Source organism: Magallana gigas, chromosome 4 (genome assembly GCF_963853765.1).
Source record: "Magallana gigas chromosome 4, xbMagGiga1.1, whole genome shotgun sequence".
In the NCBI taxonomy this organism is placed as follows: domain Eukaryota; kingdom Metazoa; phylum Mollusca; class Bivalvia; order Ostreida; family Ostreidae; genus Magallana; species Magallana gigas.
In genome coordinates this window covers 16837313-16856730 of record NC_088856.1, presented here as the reverse complement: position 1 = coordinate 16856730, position 19418 = coordinate 16837313, and the positions used below count along the sequence as shown (strand labels likewise).

Genomic DNA, 19418 nt, shown 5'->3' with positions numbered 1-19418 from the left:
ATCACTCATAAAAATGTACCATAATTTAATAATTTAAAACATCTGTAACATTATTAATGATATCTTTATAAACTTGATGCAATAATGTGTTCAGTTTTTTAATAAAAGATTTGGTTCGTGTACTTCTCATGACATGACCCCCCCATAAAGAAACCCAAAAAATAAAAAACAATTCAAAGAAAACAAGAACTTTGCATATTTAATGTAATTATATTTTTTTATTATTATAAATCATATCTTAATAATAAGCAATTACTTTATATCTATCAATTTAAACCATGAACAAAAATTCATTTGAAATAACAAACATCACAAGGAAAAATTAACAGACATGTTCCAAGGTACACGTATCATACTTTGCAGTCCCATGTGACTCAATTAAAGATACATTTCATCAACAAAAATACACATTAAAAGAACCCTCTTGAGTAAACCACGGCACAATTCCACACAGGACTTGAACAATCTGGAACATTACAAACAGATATTTCATTCAATACTCAGTTTAAATTCAGAAACCTTTTGACATGTAAAAAAGACAATGTACAAGTACATCCATGTACTTGTAAATAATACTAGAAATAATCAACAGAAATCCCATCGATGGAAACAAACTACCCAAAGTACCAGTTGCTCAAACCTCAATTTACTTACATGTACATATACATGTAACATTAAAATTGCCAGCCTTAACAAATCAGACATGCATTCGCACATTATAAAACATACAGATGAAAGTAAATCCAATATCAACATGTAAATGACTTTCGGGGAAGAAGATGTACTGTTCATCATGTTCATATTAAAATCTGTTCACTAGATCCTTAAAACTGCTTTGCGAATTATTTCCTACTATTCAATAAATGGCGTTTGATGCAATGTCAGGTACAAAAAAAAATTAAAGAAGGAAAAAACAAGCACAACATCTTTGTACATACCATTTACATTTAAAAAAATCATTTGAATAAAACTATACAAAATGGTGTTTATCATAAATAACAATTCACATATAGATGTATAAAAAATGCACATCTCTGTTTATGTGAATAAAAAATATTTAGCATAAATAATGAAAAAAGTAATGTACAAATTAATAAAAAATGGTATTTGGTTTATTAGTGATTCTTACATGTTTACACACACATACAGCATATAGATGTAGGTTATCCATATAAACTTGACAAACAGTTGATAAACCAGAAATAATTTACCACCGATTTCAGCTTTCATACGCCACATGATCAAAAAAAGGTACATTGATCTTGGATCATTACATCTTGAAAAGTTGTGTACCATAGCATATGAACATAATGAAAATGCAACATATACACATGAGAAGGTTATGAATCCGATTGTCCTGAACTCACTAAAAAAACATCATCAAGTGAAAAATAACCAGCGTTACGATGCTTTAGCAATAATGAACCCATCTTTCTTAACATCCACCCCTCGCCCGTCCCAGGCATAGTCAAAGTTCACCTTCATGAAATCCACTGCCTTCTGAAACACAGCATCGTTAGGTTTGCCCATGGACCCTTTCCTCACACTGATGGAGCCCTTGGCTTTTATAACTCGCTCCACCTCCTTCTTAACGTATGCAGAAGAGAAGCAGCTCCACAGAGCATCGACGCCATAAAACACCGGATACCGCTTGGTGCTGTCGGGAGGGGACACCGCGATCTCGTACACCGCTTGCGGAGTCTCGCTGTTATACACCTTGTCATTGCAGAACCCAGGCGAGACACTGGGCTTCTTTTTCCAGTCCTCCGTTTTGACGTCGGGCTTGGTGTGGGTGATTAGAGGCATCCAGTTGTCCCAGGATAACACACTGAGCGGTCCCATCACAAACTTTGTCACCGGGGCCGCCTCTCTCGGTTGTTTCTTGACCGGTTTTGACACCTACAAAGTAGTTACAAGCAATTAACCAACTTCACACACATTCTCTTCTACACAATCAGAGTTGTATTGTGTAATACTTGAAGATGTAAGCCACAACGAATTTTATAAAATCTTATAGTATATTTTAATGCATAAACTTTTAGCTCAAAAAGTTTGCTTCAGTAAATAAAATTTACTTCAGAAATATGTTTACCATATGTTCCTCATTACCATTTCCCCAATTTACTCCAAAAATAAATATTACAGTGTATTTTATGATACTGTATTAATTACCTGCAGTAAATAGGAAGGGTTTGCTTCTTTCAAAAAAGAATGATTCATCAAAGCACCTCATAAAATTGTGAGAGTTTGATGTGTAAGTTTAAAAGATCAAGCAAACAATACATGCAAGCTAAAATTTTACCTTTGGTGAAGCTTTTGGACTTTTCTTGGTAGTCTGCTGAGCTTCCTTGGCTTCTTTTTTTGGAGTCTTTTTCTCCAGTTTGGTTTTGTTTGCAGGTTTGGATTTCTCACTTTTCTTGGATGCCTGAGTTTTCTCTTGTTTCTTAACAGCACTAGCTGTGGTGGTTTTCGCCGACTTTTTCAGGAGTACTACCTTCTTGTTGCCTACTTTTGCTAACACCTTTGGTTTGGTGATTTTCCCTGGTGATTTTTTAGCTGCTGGAGAAGGTTTTGTAGATTGCACAGGTTTTGTTCCTTTGCTCTCATTTCTTTTGGACTTCACATCACTAGTTTTCTTATTTGTTACTTTGTCATCTTTTGCATTTTCTTTAGCCTCTTTGCTAGGAGTAGGGTTTTTAGGTGGTCTGCCTGGCTTTTTCTGTTCTCCCTTTGGAGGTCTTCCAGGTTTTTTCTTCTCTTCATTTTTCTCTTCCTTCTGAACTTTGGAAGGTCTACCAGGTTTCTTTTTCTCTTCCTCTGCTGGACTTTTTGGAGGTCTTCCAGGTTTCTTTTTCTCTTCCACTGTAGGACTTTTTGGAGGTCTTCCAGGTTTCTTTTTCTCTTCCACTGTAGGACTTTTTGGAGGTCTCCCAGGCTTCTTCTTTCCTCCTTCATTCTGAGCTTTAGGAGGCCTTCCTGGTTTCTTTTTCCCACTTTCGTTTTGAGTTCCACTTCCAGACTTCAAAGATTTCTTCACAGACTTTGGCAGTGTCTTTTTTGAGATTTCCTTGCCCTCTTCTTTTTTCACTTTCACTTTTGATGGGACTTTTGATTTGGTGGTTTCCTCCTTTTGGCCATCTTCATTTTTTAACCCTTTGTTCACAGGAGAAGTCTTTGCTAATTTTTTCTCAATAATTGTTCGTTTTGCTTTAGACAAGATTTTAGCAGTTGCTGTATTCTTGAACTTGTTCAAAGATTTAAGGGGGGACTTATCGATCTTTAATTTTTTGGTGGGTGATCCTTCGCCTCCACTTCCCTCCATTTTTGCCTCCATCTCCAGGGCTCTCTTGGCCTTCTTTTCTTCTTTGAGGGCTAGTTTTTGTTCCTTGAGCATTGTTTTCGTAGATTTGTTGTCCTCAACACTTTTCAGTGAGCTAAATAACCTCTCTAATTCCAAGTCCAATATACCCCCCTCCTCTGAATTTTTCTTGGCTTTTCGCACTTCATTTTCGTAACTCTGCAAGAACAAGAAATAAGCAAGTGTTGAAATCAGTATTAATCTTAAATCTCAACAGCGGTAGTTTAAACAAGCAAGATCTACTGAATATTGATTCACATCAAAGTTTTGTTATTGATGCAAATACAAGTAATATTTACATTCTTCTTTCACCTGGCCATGGCTGCATGACAAAAGAAAATAAGTTTACATGCAAGATGCTGGTTTTTTTGGCTGATGTTATCAAAATGCACAGAGTTTAGATTTCAAAAAATTAAATGTGAGTTTTAATCTAATGTTATCAGGCAGCCATGAATAGAAGAGTGCTTTGCATACAACGTAAAGCAATTTCATTTTCCTAAACCTACTCTTCTCCCACATCTATGCTATCCTTTACAAGATTTATCATCCCACGTTACATCACCTCAGGTTGACTTTTCATTCAATTTTTTTAAGCCAATCCAACTGTCAATTAAATTTTTCTCAAACTTGGTATATATATTCATGTACATGTAGTTTGTTTTATACACCATTCTAGCATATAAAATCATTAATCAAAAAAAAAAAAAAATGGACAAACTTATATCAACCCAGTCCTTGCTAGTATGAACTTTTCCATGATTTTGTTTACTCCTGGGGCCACCTTGGGTGTTAAAAGTGTGAAAAGGAACCAAACTACCGCCCGAACTTTGGTAGCAACAAAATTATTGGCTGAAGTGTGATTCTGAACCAAGCCTGTATGGGAAGTTGTTAAATCTAGTCCTTAATTCTGATAAGTTTTTTTGGATAGTGACTTTAGTTGATTAACCATCTGTATAAACTCATGTTGTGTAATTCATCAATAAATCACCTTTAGTAACTTCAAGCTGCCTTCTCGTAAACATATGGACATCAGAGTTTCATAAGTAAAGCTAGCATTGTCTATTCTCAGATGAGCACCTCCAGTTATTTTTGAGATCTGTTTGTAGAAGTCTGATCTGTATCCCACCTGTAAACCGTAGATCCTGACTCCCTACAAAACAAAGCAAGAGATGTGTTAATTCAACAAAAAAGTTCTTGTAAAGTTTCTCAGGGAAGAATTGTTAAAAAAAACTTATTTGCAGTTCAAAAATTGAGTATCATTATGACATTTACAATATCAAACCTGCCTGTCACATTTTGTTATTTAAAAATTTCATTTTTATTGACTGAGAAACTTTTGATTTTTTTGGGGCCATACAAAAGCCAATCAACATTCTAATTATCCTTATACATAAACATCTAACAATTTCTTATGATTATTAAAAACTATGTAGAAAGTCTTCAGTACAAATTTGTACATGATCTAACAACATTCTGCCATCAATCCCACCAACTTTTGAGCAAAAAAACCCCTATTTTTTCTATGAAAAATTTAGAAAGCAAGAAAATGTCTAAATGTAACAAACCATCTCCTTCAGAAGAGCCGTCTCTACCCTCCAGTCAATGTCATTGACAAATTGTTCATATTTATAGCCTGGTTCGTGGGGGTCGGAGTCTCCTATCAAAACTAGACTTCTCTGACTTCCAGGGGTCCAAGATAGAGACTCGCGAGTTTTCCTCAGAACAAGTTCGTAACACTCGTCATCGTCACCTCCATGAGTGATTGACAGGTTCTCAAAGAATTTCACCACTTCCTCAATACTGGCACCAAAATCGATCCACTTGATCAGGTATCTGTCATGGCTGAGATCATAATAGTCACCGTGTGCCATGAACGCTAGACGAATCCCAGGCATGTCGGTCTGTAAGCGGTTGACTAGATCCTTAATTCTCTCCCCTGCTTCTTCCATGTAACTATACATGGACCCTGTAGTGTCAAATGAAAAGACAATCTCGCGAAGGCCTCCAGGAACTTTTCTAGGAGTTTTCACAGGGGAGGCAGTTTCATTAGTGCTGGTACTAGCCTCTGGTTTATTTTCTTCCTTACTCTCAGCCTTTTTGTCACTGTCTTCATCACTGCTGTCTTTAATTTCACTTTCATCCATTTCTTGTTCATCTATATCAATTTGTTCTTTCTCAGTATTCTCACTTGCTTCCTCTTCAATTTTTGGTAATGGTTCTTTTTCAATCTTTTTTTCACTATCTTGGTTATCCACAGAAGTAAAATATTCAGCAACTTCAAAAGCTGAGGCTCTTGGCTGGAGACTTCCACAAGTAATCTTAGAAGCTCCATATGTTGAAGTGGAACTCTCATCAGAAAATTCATAAACTATATCTGATGCAACCACAGGTAAAACCAGGTCATCAAATTCTAAGTTGGTAATTTTGCCCACAATTGAGCCAGATGGAAGTTTTTGCATTTTCTTCTCTATCTCTGAAGCCCTAGTCAGACTGGGGTCCACCTCGATTTCCAACTGAGGGGGCAAAATTTCTGTAGTCTCTGAGGCCAGGTTTGTTCCTTTGTCGTTATTCAATTCATTCTCAGTTATCTTGTCATTTAACTTTAGGGTGGGGTCCTTTTTTAGTTTGGTAAAATTGGTTGAAGCTGGGGATTTGGAATAAAATAAGGGTGTGGAAAAAGAAAATTCTCCATCTACATCATCTTTTGGTTTGGTGGGTTTCAATGTGGGAAATCTTGGCATCTTATATTTCTTTTCTGGTGACTTTTTCCCGGGAGACGCTTTCTTTCTAGAATCAATGGCTGATATTTTTTCTAATTTAGGCGGAGCGTCTAATGAATCTACTGGGACAATCTTTTTCTTCTTCTCTACCTTTCCTTTGGCTGTGGCAACTGTGGCACTTGTGCTCTGTTTCTTTAACTTGGGTGGCTTATCAGTGACAGGCAACAGTGAACCTTTTCTTTTTATTCCTGGCATCTTGATTTATGTCAATTCTCTTTTCTCTGCCAAAATAAACAAGAAAATTTACTATGGAATAAAATTAACACTACAGTAGAATTAGTTATGATACGCCATCCTAAATACAGTCTGTGCATACCAATAAAAAGAATCTCAACATTATAATTTTTGTTCAGAAATTAGATAAGCTAACAATTATATGAATTCATTATCAGGTAAGTTATTCTGGTGTCTTGCAATATCATTATTGGGATTTGGTTTTCAAGTAAATGAGTTACAGTATTACATTTTGTTATAAATTGAATAAAAACTGCAAATTTCATGTAAGCGTCTGTGCAAATTTAATAAAATACTTGGAAATAAGGAGAATAGTCAAATACAATCACCATATGTTTTGTATTATGAATTTAATGATGCATCAATAAAAAATCGCAGTGCATTACTGTTTTCAGTGAGCATTCACCTTAGATCGGTTATAAAGTGTACAGGCCACAGCAACCAAGTTCCTGATTTGACGCAAAAATTGCATCCGTGATAGTAAAATTAATCCATTCCATTTTAGGAAATCATGGCATACGAGTTAAAAAATATTTTTTAAAACGATTTCGTACCATTATCACGATATATTTTGAGTAAACTACCTAATATTATTGAATTATTGATGATATAAGGTGGCCTACTCTCAACTTACTTTTTCTCATTATTTAGCAAAAACTGCAAAATTAATTAAAAATACTACGTTTGCATTGAGTGTAAATACTTTGAATACATACCGAGTTCTGTTCAGCTATTCATAGTTGTAAAAGTTGTGAAATATAAAAATTATTTTGGTATTTGTTCTCTCTTGTTCGGGCACATGCCGGACCGACGCTTGCATGAAAGTAACGAACGATTTGATTGGTTCGAATGGAATCGTCCTCTTTTTACTACGACGTCCCGTTCGGATAGTTAAAATAAACACAAAATTTTCAATTTTTAACTTGCAGACCTGGATAAATTAAAAATAAAAAGATGCATATGTATAAATGAAAAACTGAAAAGATTTAAATCAAATGTCATATTAAAACATTCATACAAAATACTTTAAGACTATATAAATCAGATTCTTGCATATCTGCGAACTTCAAATATTTTGATAACCAATGCATGTACAAATGAATACTAAATACTCGACGTAATTTTTTTTCTTTATCTTAATAAATTCTACTGGAATTTATTCGAAAATAGACAACACTGAAATGTAAATACGAGGGTAGAGTCTATGACTTAACCCAGTCAGGCAGTTCTTCCAAATAGGAGAGTTATTTTACTGAACCATTTGCGCGGATCATGTTTTATTTTCATTTTTTATTTTATTTTATTTTTGCGGGGGGGGGGGGGGGGGCTTCAGGGAGGAGGGGTCTGACATCCCCCCTTCACACACCTGTTAACTCAATTTCTTTAAATTTACATTGTGAAATTACCAAAAACATGCCTTAGACTTAGTCCACCCCGGCAAATTCAAATAACCATCGGACCAACAACCCCCCCCCCCCTTCTCGATAATCAAAAAAACATCTATACATGTAATGTCTAAAGTAATGTATATACATATACTTGGAAATGTCATCTTGTCGGACGTTACCGTGCTTCTTGATTTTTATTAAGGAGGTTGGCACCTGAAATAATAGCAATGTCAATCATCCGAAAACCACTTGGATATAAAAAGGGGGACCTAAAATGTTCATTTATTTTATTTTTGATCCATGTCACATGTCATTCATTTTTTGGAAATATAGGACCCCAAACAGAAATCGGATAATTTTCCTGAAATGTTTGCTAAAACTTGACATGGAAATTGATAATTTGAAGAAATAAAACAAATATTCGTAGTCTGAACTATTATTTAATTATGATTTTAATACAGTATGAAGTTGAACAGAAGTAGTGACTATAAAAGTAAAATCAAGTCAAAGTTTTAAAATTCTTGCTTTACTGCATGGTACATGTAGCTTCAAAGGCCAGTACATAATGAACACAACAACAGATGTTACAAAACTTTTGGACTAATCGAATTATAACGCAAATAAAAAAATGTATAGTGATGTCATCTTTTCATAACTGTGCGTACAAATAGACAAACATTTAAGGTATACGTTTACTCAGAGTGAAAAAAAAATCCACTGATGATAATGAAAAACCATCTATTTTGTGTCAAAGACCTATCATGGTAGTGCTATTTTTCACTTTCAAAAAAGTAGGTCAATGACATACTTTTTTTGATAATGGCCATTGAATATTTTTTGAAAATTTCAGAAAAGACCCTAAAAATTTAACACTATGACTGAAATTTTCTTAATTGTGAAAATTATACAAATTCCATAACTCTTTTAATGCGAGTATTTAAAAGTAAAAGAAGTAGGGGTCACATCTCAAAAATTTGAGATATAGCGTGAAATATGCTAATTTTAGGCCAAAATTGAAGTTAATTTTGTCTTACCTTTTATGAAATATAAGCTAAATATGCCAAAATATATCGATAGAAATATCAAAATATTGTTCAAATCTGTTTTTAGAATATCATGAATATATCAAAATACACAAACTATCTATATAGAAGTTTGGTCTGCGCTAAAAATTAGGAAGCTAAGATAACAGTACTCCGAAACTTGTGGGTTATGAAAATTGTTCATTTCATTCTTGAAAACCTTCCGTCACAATATAGCCCCTTTCTAAACTCTGTAAAAATGTAATTTTTTAAAAACAATTTTATTCAATAAAGATTATTTGGCATTTCAAAATATAGATATACTACTATAGAATTATAACATGTGCTGCAGAATTTTCAGACTAGAGGTGACCCAAAATGGATACCCAAAACCTATATAAGGAGCAAACCTCTTTAAGTGGACTTAAACTTCACATATCAATAGAGTATAAGTGTAAGTGCATAAAATTATGACTTTTATGAACAATATAATAGACAGCCATATGTTTTATCTTCGTAATTTTTGATTGACCTTCGTATAATATGCGCAAGACTTATTTTTTACTTAGGACAATAACTGCTCTCAAATAAACTGCATTAATTACAGCGAATTACAGCAGTGGCTGGATTGCCCAATGAGGTATTCAATTTGGGATACCAGGTATCACATCAGGTCTGAATTCAGGTCATGGGGTATACTGAAGTGGTTTTTTTTTTCATTCAACACATTCGAATTCATTGTACAAAGAAAACCTCTAGAACACACTTGTTCTATTTATAGTCTTGTGGGGAGGGGTGCTCAAATGGACAGCACTGGATTCTAGAGCGTCAATTCTCTTTACAATAAGAAGGAAAATATTTCAGAAATGTAATTCAAAGGACAAATTCTGAAGAAACAAAAGGGAAATTTATTCAAGTACAAACTTAAGGAGAGGGAAATTCTTTTCCTGTAAAAAATCATTGATGACATTATATTTACATACCGAGTATGATTTTATCTATTTCTTTCGGAAACTTAAGTAAATTCATGGCTCTATAGAAACTAACAGGGCTGATATATCGACACGCCCTGTTTATAGATCGGTCAAAACCTACAGCGACCTAAAATTAATCACGGACTGCGCAAAATTATCATGATGATCAGATGTACGTCTCAAATTCCCATCAGAGACGATTTGGCTGTTTCTTTTATCCAAAATACTGATGTATATTACCAGTAATTTAGTTCATTTAACTTACTTCGTTTTTACAATCAATTTATTAATTTGTTAAAATGAAGATGTAATAATTTATGCTGGTTATGTACTTTTCTGCAATGTCGCCACCTTTATATCCCGCATGAATCACCAAAGAAAGTATTTTCTAAGTCCAGTAATTATATATCCCACTTTCGCCCATTTTAAACACGGGAAAGGACCCCCCCCCCTTCACATTTAGTCTACAAATATATGCGGATTCAGTTATTTTTTCCGGTAACCGGCGGGGGGGGGGGGGTTCAGATGGATATTCTTCTGTTACTCGGAAGGGGGGGGGGAGCTTTCGATATTTGATGTTTACCATGTGATCTATAGATGTTTGAATTTTCCATCCTTTTCATCCTTATATTGTATTCGATAAAAGCGTCATTAATTGAAAATGCATGTATCGCAGATCATTATTTGAAACAGTTTTCTCCTTGCAATCATTTGAAATATTTTTTTTTACAAACAATCATTTGAAACTTTTTCATCACACAATTATTTAAGATATTTTATCTTAACAAAGAAAAATTTACATGTTAAACTTCTATTTTTTTTTTTAAAACCACACAAAGGAGCCGATCGAATTAAACTTGATTACAGGTCTGTCACAGACTAATGCAAGTCAATGTTAAAAATGCAATTTTAGAAATAAAAAAAAAAGTTTTACATTTGATTTGTATTATACATTGATGTTCATTCTAGGGGGCCATTTTTGGCCCTTTCTATCTTTTAAAATGATTTCTTTATGAATATTTGTACACGTAATCTTCGTTAGTCCTGCATAGTAATAATAATAAAAAAAATGATAATTCTTTGAGAATCAAAGACGTCGTGAATATTTTAAAGATTTATTTTAAAACAATTTGAACAAAAAAGATTTAAATGTATATTTAATTCAAATATGTTTGGGTAGGGTCATCATTAAAAATGTCTTTATATTTTCCCTAATCCGTCCCTAAATTTTGAAGTCGGGTAGGTAGGTGCATTTTTTTCAGGCACGTAGCATCGTTTTTGAAAGTGGGGGGGGGGGGGGGGGCAGACTCATCCAAAAAATCTTGACAAGAAAAAAAAAAGGAAAAAAAAAGAAATTTAAAGGACAGAAATTGAAAATGCATTACAGATTAGAATTAAAAAATATGAATCGATTCCTTTTTTCTAATAACAAAACTTAACAACATGACAAAACAAAGTGTTATCACTAATGATTCTTGTACGATCGAATGGAATGCATAACAAATTTTTAAACAATTTGCTCATTTTAATATTGTTTATTTTAAATCTACATGTAAACATGTTTGATTCAATGAATAGATTTGCGTAGATTTAACTATAGACAGGGACACAAATAAATGTATTAGTCTCTGACTATAGATTCATTTCAGTGTTGATGTACATTTTTACTATCTCTCAAGAACTTCGGGAAAATTGGTTTTCATAATAAAAAAAAATCTATGTTGTTGTTAACAAAATTCAGGTGGCGGGAACGTGTGTCGGTCGCGATAGGGGAAACAAAGTTAATTTTTGGGAGTTGATTTTAATCAACTCTCCTATGCAGTTACTAAATAAATGTATTAGTCTCTGACTATAGATTCATTTCAGTGTTGATGTACATTTTTACTATCTCTCAAGAACTTCGGGAAAATTGGTTTTCATAATAAAAAAAAATCTATGTTGTTGTTAACAAAATTCAGGTGGCGGGAACGTGTGTCGGTCGCGATAGGGGAAACAAAGTTAATTTTTGGGAGTTGATTTTAATCAACTCTCCTATGCAGTTACTCAGACAAACCGAAAGTGAAACAGTGTTTGGACCTCAGCACAAATCATCGCTGCTGACAAGACTTAGTTCTTGAAAATAATTGATAAATTCAATGTAATGTATGCTAAAGCATTGTTTTTCAAGGAAACTTAATTATAAATACCTTGAAAATAGTCAGATTTTAAATGGTACGAATAATTTAGATATTTTTTGTAGTCCTATGTATTCCTACGCCAGGGTTCAATGTGTCTCGTTCAACTCGACGCTCGGCTGACACCGTAAATCTCCGACAATTAAGCAGAGAGTCTCTCTTGCTTGTCGGAGATTTACGGTGTCAGCCGAGCGTTTGGTTGAACGAGACTAGAGTTCAATATTGCTTGGATCCATACAATTTTCGAGAAATATTTCTTTTACTGATACATAGTTTGATTGAATTAATTTTATCTTTAAATATTATTTAACATGATTCATATGGGGGTTTCTCGACATTCTTGTCGAAAAAGTCCAAAATTCATATTATAAAAATGTGCGTAATTCAAATACAAATTGGAAACTTGTCATGCAAAATAACATATTATTGATATTAAAACAAATAAGCGTCGACAAAATCAACCCCCGTCAGTTCTTCAGTACTTTGATTATTTTGGCCTAAAAGTAATTTCGTTTTATTCCGGTTAGCGCATTTTATTTCCATTTCTGTAAAACTTAATCTGAAAGGAAATTCAATTAAAATGTATCGAAAACTAAATATCACTCTGTAAAGAATAAATCTTTTTGAAATAAATGGAAAATAAATGTACTAAAATGACAAATTTAATGAATATCTTAACGTTATGAGCGGCCTTTAAAAAAACGAGGCAACCATCCGGGCCTTCAGAAAATTTAACATGGCAGCCGTCTGGAGGTTGGTCATCATTTGTTTCAATTTACGTTGTACCCATTACTTAAATAGAAATGCTATTTGAATATTTCAAAACATTTAGATTGACAGAGTTAGAGAAAATATGACATAGTCTTAATTTTAAGGCATGGCAGAGTCATTTAGAGAAAATAAGAATCCGCCATTTTCAATAGATTTGCATCCGTTGAAAAAGGTGCCAAAATTGAAAATAGGCATTGGAACCAAATGATTTTCAATAGAATATAGAAATTCTTCATTATTTAAGTGGTATTTTGGTAATGTATAAAATACTTTCGTTCGCTACTGTAAGAAAATTGAATTTTTAGTGCCGACCACGTGCACATAACGAAACTGGGTGGGCACTATTGGAACACAGTTTTTGAATTATATTGTATGGCACTTATTAAGTTGCAAGTGCTATAGCGAATGTGGCTATTTGTAATGTAGATATCGATCATTCTCCACTGTATGTGTAGTTATTTTAGCATTGCTTTATATTGAACTGAAATGGTGACTGATAATTTTCATTAACACAATTTCTTACCATGATTACTGTACTACGATGAAACCATAAGCATAAGGACTTGATGCTAGCAAAGTAGTGTCATGTGCAACACATGTGAAAATAAGGTCAGGCTACAGGTAAAGAATGATCTACTTAAAATGGCCTGGTAAAATTTTCACCGATTTCGGTATTTTTTTTTTTTTTTTTTTTTTTTACAGTTTGTTATAAAATGCTAACACTGTGTAAAGGTACTAAAGTCATATACTCAATTTACTGTAGATTCCTAATTAAATGCTATGAAATAATATTCTCATAAAAATTGCAAGAAACAAACTTCACTTTGTTTTTTCTGACAGATGTAAGATAAAAGAAACTATGATAAAATTCGCTTTCGCGATTATATATTCTCGCAATTTGATGCAAAATGGTTGAATTGCAGAATGAAGTACTCGCGTAAAATCAGGAATCTACAGTAATTATCAGTATCCTATATTGAACTGATGATTGGGTGAATATGATATTAGGATTTAAACATGCAGGGTTGTCTCTAAGACCCCGCTTATAATGCCTTAATTACCTGGCTATTATTGCATTTCAAACACAATGTAGCTATAAGCAAGACCCCCTATTACTTTTTTATTTCTTCCTTATACTTCAATTTTTAGAGACAGCCCTGAACATGTATTGAGCAGTCAAGTAAATTTAATTGGTAATCAAAACAGAAAATTTTATGAACATTTCATCATTTTGAATGACATATTTACAAATTCTGCAGGTTTGTAATCTATCAACTGGATAATTTGGAAACGTAATACAATGCATGGTTTGATGTATTTATAACTAAATCTATCTTTCAGCAAACCATGATGAGAAATAAAGTGAAATACAGATAATCAAAATGAAGATCGACAGAAATAAATTAAAGAAATCAACAACAGAAGTGGTAAGAGTCACAAGTGAAATATATTGAAATATCAAGGGAGTGTCATCAATCTATTATTCTACTTGAGATTTCTGTAAAGATGTTTTCAATCAAATTTGTTGATATTATAAATATCTTACTACACTTGGGATATCTTTCGTTTTGTTTCTAGCCTGCAGATTGTCGGGTACTGATTGAGAAGCTGCGAAATGCAACAGAAGAATACTTGTACAAAGAATTACAGGCCATCACGACTGTTACGTCATGGACCTATGGAAAGGTAAGTTGAGTGCCATTGATATATATTTTATATGCCATTATTAAGACTTAAGTTTTCTCGGCAAATTTTATTGAAACAATTCTCTTCATGTACAATTAATTAAAAATGAAAAGATTTAGCAAGCTGTTGTTTAAAGTAATTGTGTGTGTGGAATATTTTTTGTTTTGATGTTTGCATTGACTCAGCATTTATTTACTGACTTGCAGTGCGAGCTTTACCATTGGTCGGATATATTGGACAAGTTTGATGAAATTATGGAAAAAGCCTGTAAAAAAGAGACAGAGAAATGGACGCTGGCTTGTGATCTGCCTTCAAATGAGCGGGTAAATTTACAATTCTTTCTTTTTAAAACATGACTTGGTCATAGCGCATAACAACATTCATGACATATTTACCATGCATTTCATAGGTATATACAAAAGAAATATGTGTTAAAACTTATGCGTTATACTCTATTGCAAAGAGACATTTTAACTAACAGTTGCTGATTTTGAATTTTGTAAAGTGATCTGACACAGAAAATTGTAGGTTGTGTTCAGCTAAAAAAAATGCAAAAAGAGTTTCTGATACATTACCCTTGCTTTTGAAGTCGGTAAACGATGGCATGAAAGTTGTAAGTGACTTTGAAGACTTTTGTGTATTAAAAAGCATTTTATACATGACTTAGCGTTTTTGAATGTTTAGTCAGATCATTTTGGGCACAAAATCCAATATTCAAATGTGCGTTACATAGAACACAAGAAGCCTCGTTTTGTACTCGATTACTTTGTTTTACCCATGGGTATTCATTTTCCCAGATATGCCGATAGGTACAAAATTATTGTTTTCTTTTTGTTGGTTTTGATTCCGCTGGCCCCGATGAAGATCTTTTCATATTGTAAGCCATCACACTGAATGATTTAAACCTTCGGTTTGTCAAAACAACGCACGATAATAATTAACACTTAATGTGTCTGTTATAGCCATTGGCATTGTTTATGTAAATCCAAGCTCAGCTTGGGTTTATAACTGGAAGTCAAACGCGCAACGTAATTTACGAACCAAATCCGAAAATAGGGAGATTTTCGGGTTGTTCGACAAAAATCGGGTGAAAAGCATGACTGCGGGGTCAAAAAATAATCAGGTGAAGGGTCGAAAAATCGGGTGTGACCCGACGAAATCGGGTCAGTTGGCAAGAATGGTCTATATATAGTATGTATATAGTTTAGACATCTAAATTATACTGAAAACAAGGCAAAGTTAACTTCTCTGATGGAAAAATTAAAGTTTTAGTTAAAAAGATGTATACTGCTTTACAATTATTACATTGTTATTTGATTTTAAACTACTTTTTTAAACAATTTATCCTGCTTATTCTAGAAATGTAACATGGTTGATTAAACATTTTGGTTGTTATTGACCAGCTGAAGGAGCTGCTGTTGTACATCTTGGATTTCACGTCCTTGCTGATAGAGCACAGCTTCTCCAGGCATCTATACAACTCCATGGAGCACCTGACTACACTCCTGTCTTCTTGTGATATGACTGTGGTCCTGGGGGTACTCAATCTCCTCTATGTCTTCAGGTAAAGGAGCTCAACATTTCCAAGTGACAGAGCTCTGTCAAAGTACTCTACCATTATCTTACTCGCACAGAGAAAATCACATTTAAATGCTGTCTTTGTGAAAAAAAGAGACAAACATGTAGTTGAATAAGCATGATAAAATAATGTTCATTGTGTTATTAACTATACACTTTTGTTCATGTGATAGTATTTTTATAGAAGCATTATAAAGTGCATACACATCAGCTTCTTTAAGTTTTTGATAATAAAGATACTGTTACACTATCTGGTAAATTTTTAACACCCCATTTTTCATGTTAAAAAAACCCTACCTATATTTGATTTTTTCCCTATATGAACAGCAAAAGATCCAACTTCATCACCAGGCTGAGCAATGACAAGAAACAAGGACTCCTTGTCCGACTGACTCATCTAGCAGAGGTGATTTATTGCATTTATTTGTACAATTTTTATGATTGATACACCAATGGCATAGTGAATTCAACTAATACTGAAACTCAACTGTTCTTTTCAGAGTTGGGGTGGAAAAGACAATGGTTTTGGTTTAGCAGAGTGCTGTAAAGATGTGCCAATATCAGTATGTATCTAACGTTTTATGAATATCTTTGCTTTCAGTATATGTTACATGACTTAAACTTGCACACATTTATCTATTTTGTATTTGTTATAGTTGAAATGCAATGAAATTGTATGATATCCATGCAAAGTTTCGAACAGTTAAATTTTGCATTACCTGCCGAAAATACCCTGGATCAAGAATTTTACATAATTATAATTCTCTATTTGCAGAGTTTCCCCTCTAGTGCCACAACTCTTCATTTTGAGTTCTATGTTGAAAATAAAGATGAAAAAGGAAGTAAAAAGGTATGTTATTTTTCTATAAATAATTTTTTTTTCAAGACACATAAATAAGCTGTGTAATGCTATGGTTTATTTTTTCCAGAAATTGCATTATTCAATTTTTTTGTTAACAGAATACTGCAAACACAATAACTTCCATACATATGGAGAATTTGGATAAATCCACAAAATTACCCTCGCAAATAATGGAGGACTTGTTGACAAACTTCAAAATACCAGAGGAGAAACAGGTACATTTTACAAGAAACAATCAAGATTGTCATTCCGTAACTAAATAACTACATTGGTAGGATTGTAGAGGTACAACATTAAACCACTGTGTGACTATTGCTCCTCTACAGATGCTGTTGTATACACATATTCGCCTGGCCCACCTGTTCTCCAATTACCATGCACGAGTACAATGCGTTCAAGCAAGGTTACAGGCCCTGGCCATCCTAGGTAAACTGTGCAGCATTTTGCTTTGGAAAAGCATGATTTATTGTTAAGATTTTAAGTAAATACATATAACAAATTAAAGGATGGAGTGAATGTTGTTATAAATTTTCTGCAATTTTCAATCTATTGAATATTTGTTTTCTGGTTTTCCAGTCTACTCCAATGCAATACAAGAAAACATGAACTCCCTTTTGTACCCTGGACTTATAGAAGAATTAGTTGACATCGTAGAGCTGAAGGACAATACCTTTGTTGTAAGTTTTCATTCATTTTATATGATATCAGTAAGATTTGAGTTATATGTGTCAAATAGGTGCTAATTTCCTTTTTTCCTACACAGGAAATCAAAGCTGCTTCCTTGAGAACTCTGACTTCTATCATTCATCTGGAGAGGAACCCAAAGTATGTAGACTTTTACCTACTTCAGTTGGTGATTTATTCTACGTATGAATAAACATCTGTATGTATGTTAACTTGAGATTTCTTTGTGTTTAGATTGAATAATATAATTGATGCAACTGGAGCCTCGTCCTATCACGGGTTTCTTCCGGTGCTTGTACGTTCATGTATCCAGCACATGACGGGTAAACCATTTTAATCTCTTCTGATATATAACTGAATTGACTAATTTGTATAACATGTTCAATTTGATTAAAAAAAATTTTTTTAAATTTTGTGGATACGTATTGATTATTTTTAACTTTTGGACAGATCCTCTGTTGACGCCTTTCCCACAGAAATATGCCACTGCCTTGTTTTCCTTCCTGTATCACTTGGCCAGCTACGAGAATGGTAAGTGATTTTTGCATTCAATCTCTGGTGGCCAGATTTGATAGATTTGAGAGGAGATACACAAGTGGTTTGTTCTACCTGTAGGTGTGGAGGCCCTGGTGTCCTGTGGAATGATGGAGTGTCTCCTGAAGGTCATTAACTGGTACGGAGATGGACAGGAGCACATCACTGTGAGTAGACCTGTTGCACATTTGTAGCTTTATTGTCAGGAGATGAGAATGTACATGTAATTGTTGAATCTTGATCATGGTTGTTTGTATAGTTCTAAACAAAAATGACACACTTAATTTTTTTTTCTAAAACTTAAAGACAAAGGCATCAGTGTTCTTAAAGTTAGTTTATTATTTTATTTACAGCAATTTGTGACAAGAGCTGTTAGGGTGGTTGATCTGATCACAAACTTGGATATGGCTGCATTCCAGGCACAAGGAGGACTCTCCACATTTATCAACAGACTTGAGGTAAGGGAAGGCTAGGGTCTGTTTAATATACTTTTCCCATATGCATCATTTGAAATGAACATTTTTCATGATAGTTCATATATTAAAATCAATATACTTGCAACTCTTAAAGTATGAAAGGGGGGAACTATATCAAAAAAAGACAAAAACTAAGAAACCTTTTATTTTCTATATGTTAATACAAAATAGGAATGTAAATATTGATATTTCTTTTTTTCTTTCGTTATATCAGCATGAAGTGGATGTGTGTAGGAAAGAGCAGCCATTTGAGATCAAGACCAAGAGGAGAGAGTCGGTGCTGGAGGAGAGCCCGGTGTCCCCGGCCTCTGACATGGAGACGGAGTCAACAGAGGCTTCTTCATCAAGAACTCCAGCCTCCCCTGGGTCAGTAGACCCCAACCAGCCCTCCACATCCTCGGGGGTCACACACGACAAGCTGATCCCTCAAAACCCAACAAAGACAGGTAAGTCTTGGGGGTCCATTGTGGATTAATTTCGTTAGTTTGTTAGAAGTCTTTTCTTTAAGCATTGTGTATCTCTGTCCATGCTAATTATGGCATGCTCGGTCGTTTCCAGTGCTATATTAATGAAGTGATTTGCATCGTTGGATCATGTCTTTCTTAGTCATGCATCTTGGAATTAGTAGCTTCTACAACATGCAATTTGGATAGTGTTGTGTACAAATGTGAATCAATTGTTTTAAACAGAAAGTTATGGGAAAATACACAAAAAGAACACTTCCTTATCATGCTTCATCCGTTACCATAATAGCCAAAACATTATTTACAAATTTCCTGTATCTCATTCAAGCTTAAAAAAGTTTTTGAACTTCCAAAATTTTCGCCCACTTGTTAAAAGGATACAATGTTTAGCCCTTAAATGGTCAGACCTACAGTATGCATTGATAATCAGTAG

At 33.9% G+C, this 19418-nt stretch overlaps 2 protein-coding genes across 8 annotated transcripts in view; one reads left to right on the top strand and one right to left on the bottom strand.

The window, feature by feature from the left end:
- Positions 1-192: 192 nt before the first annotated feature.
- On the bottom strand, positions 193-7224 carry LOC105336799 (titin homolog). The gene is made up of 5 exons (XM_034450623.2): positions 7089-7224; positions 4924-6359; positions 4347-4508; positions 2303-3517; positions 193-1899 (listed from the first exon to the last, which is right to left on the bottom strand). Exons 2-5 carry the CDS (start codon positions 6331-6333, stop codon positions 1402-1404), a joined length of 3285 nt encoding a protein of 1094 aa, XP_034306514.2. The 5' UTR covers positions 6334-6359; positions 7089-7224; the 3' UTR covers positions 193-1401.
- Positions 7225-12562: 5338 nt separating this feature from the next.
- The window catches only part of LOC105318881 (E3 ubiquitin-protein ligase HUWE1), a 55700-nt gene continuing 48844 nt past the window's right edge, over positions 12563-19418 (top strand). For 4 of the 7 annotated variants that reach the window (XM_066081465.1, XM_034450619.2, XM_034450620.2 and 1 more), the window contains exons 1-17: positions 12564-12683; positions 14043-14128; positions 14280-14387; positions 14594-14710; positions 15791-15951; positions 16293-16371; positions 16466-16528; positions 16741-16815; positions 16926-17042; positions 17154-17253; positions 17404-17504; positions 17591-17652; positions 17746-17834; positions 17962-18042; positions 18127-18212; positions 18399-18503; positions 18736-18967. In XM_066081465.1, coding sequence (XP_065937537.1) covers positions 14084-14128; positions 14280-14387; positions 14594-14710; positions 15791-15951; positions 16293-16371; positions 16466-16528; positions 16741-16815; positions 16926-17042; positions 17154-17253; positions 17404-17504; positions 17591-17652; positions 17746-17834; positions 17962-18042; positions 18127-18212; positions 18399-18503; positions 18736-18967 — 1621 coding nt within the window. In that variant the 5' untranslated portion in view covers positions 12564-12683; positions 14043-14083. Of the gene's footprint in view, positions 12684-14042; positions 14129-14279; positions 14388-14593; positions 14711-15790; positions 15952-16292; positions 16372-16465; positions 16529-16740; positions 16816-16925; positions 17043-17153; positions 17254-17403; positions 17505-17590; positions 17653-17745; positions 17835-17961; positions 18043-18126; positions 18213-18398; positions 18504-18735; positions 18968-19418 lie in introns of all 7 variants that reach the window. The other 3 variants (XM_066081464.1, XM_034450616.2, XM_034450617.2) reach the window with 1 other exon arrangement.

Coding starts and splice junctions, on each gene's coding strand:
- LOC105336799 (XM_034450623.2), bottom strand. CDS start 6,333: ATGCCAGGAATAAAAAGAAAAGGTTCACTGTTGCCTGTCACTGATAAG. Junction 4,509..4,923: donor CGGCTCTTCTGAAGGAGATG/GTTTGTTACATT, acceptor TTTGTTTTGTAG/GGAGTCAGGATCTACGGTTT. Junction 3,518..4,346: donor GCAGCTTGAAGTTACTAAAG/GTGATTTATTGA, acceptor TTGTTCTTGCAG/AGTTACGAAAATGAAGTGCG.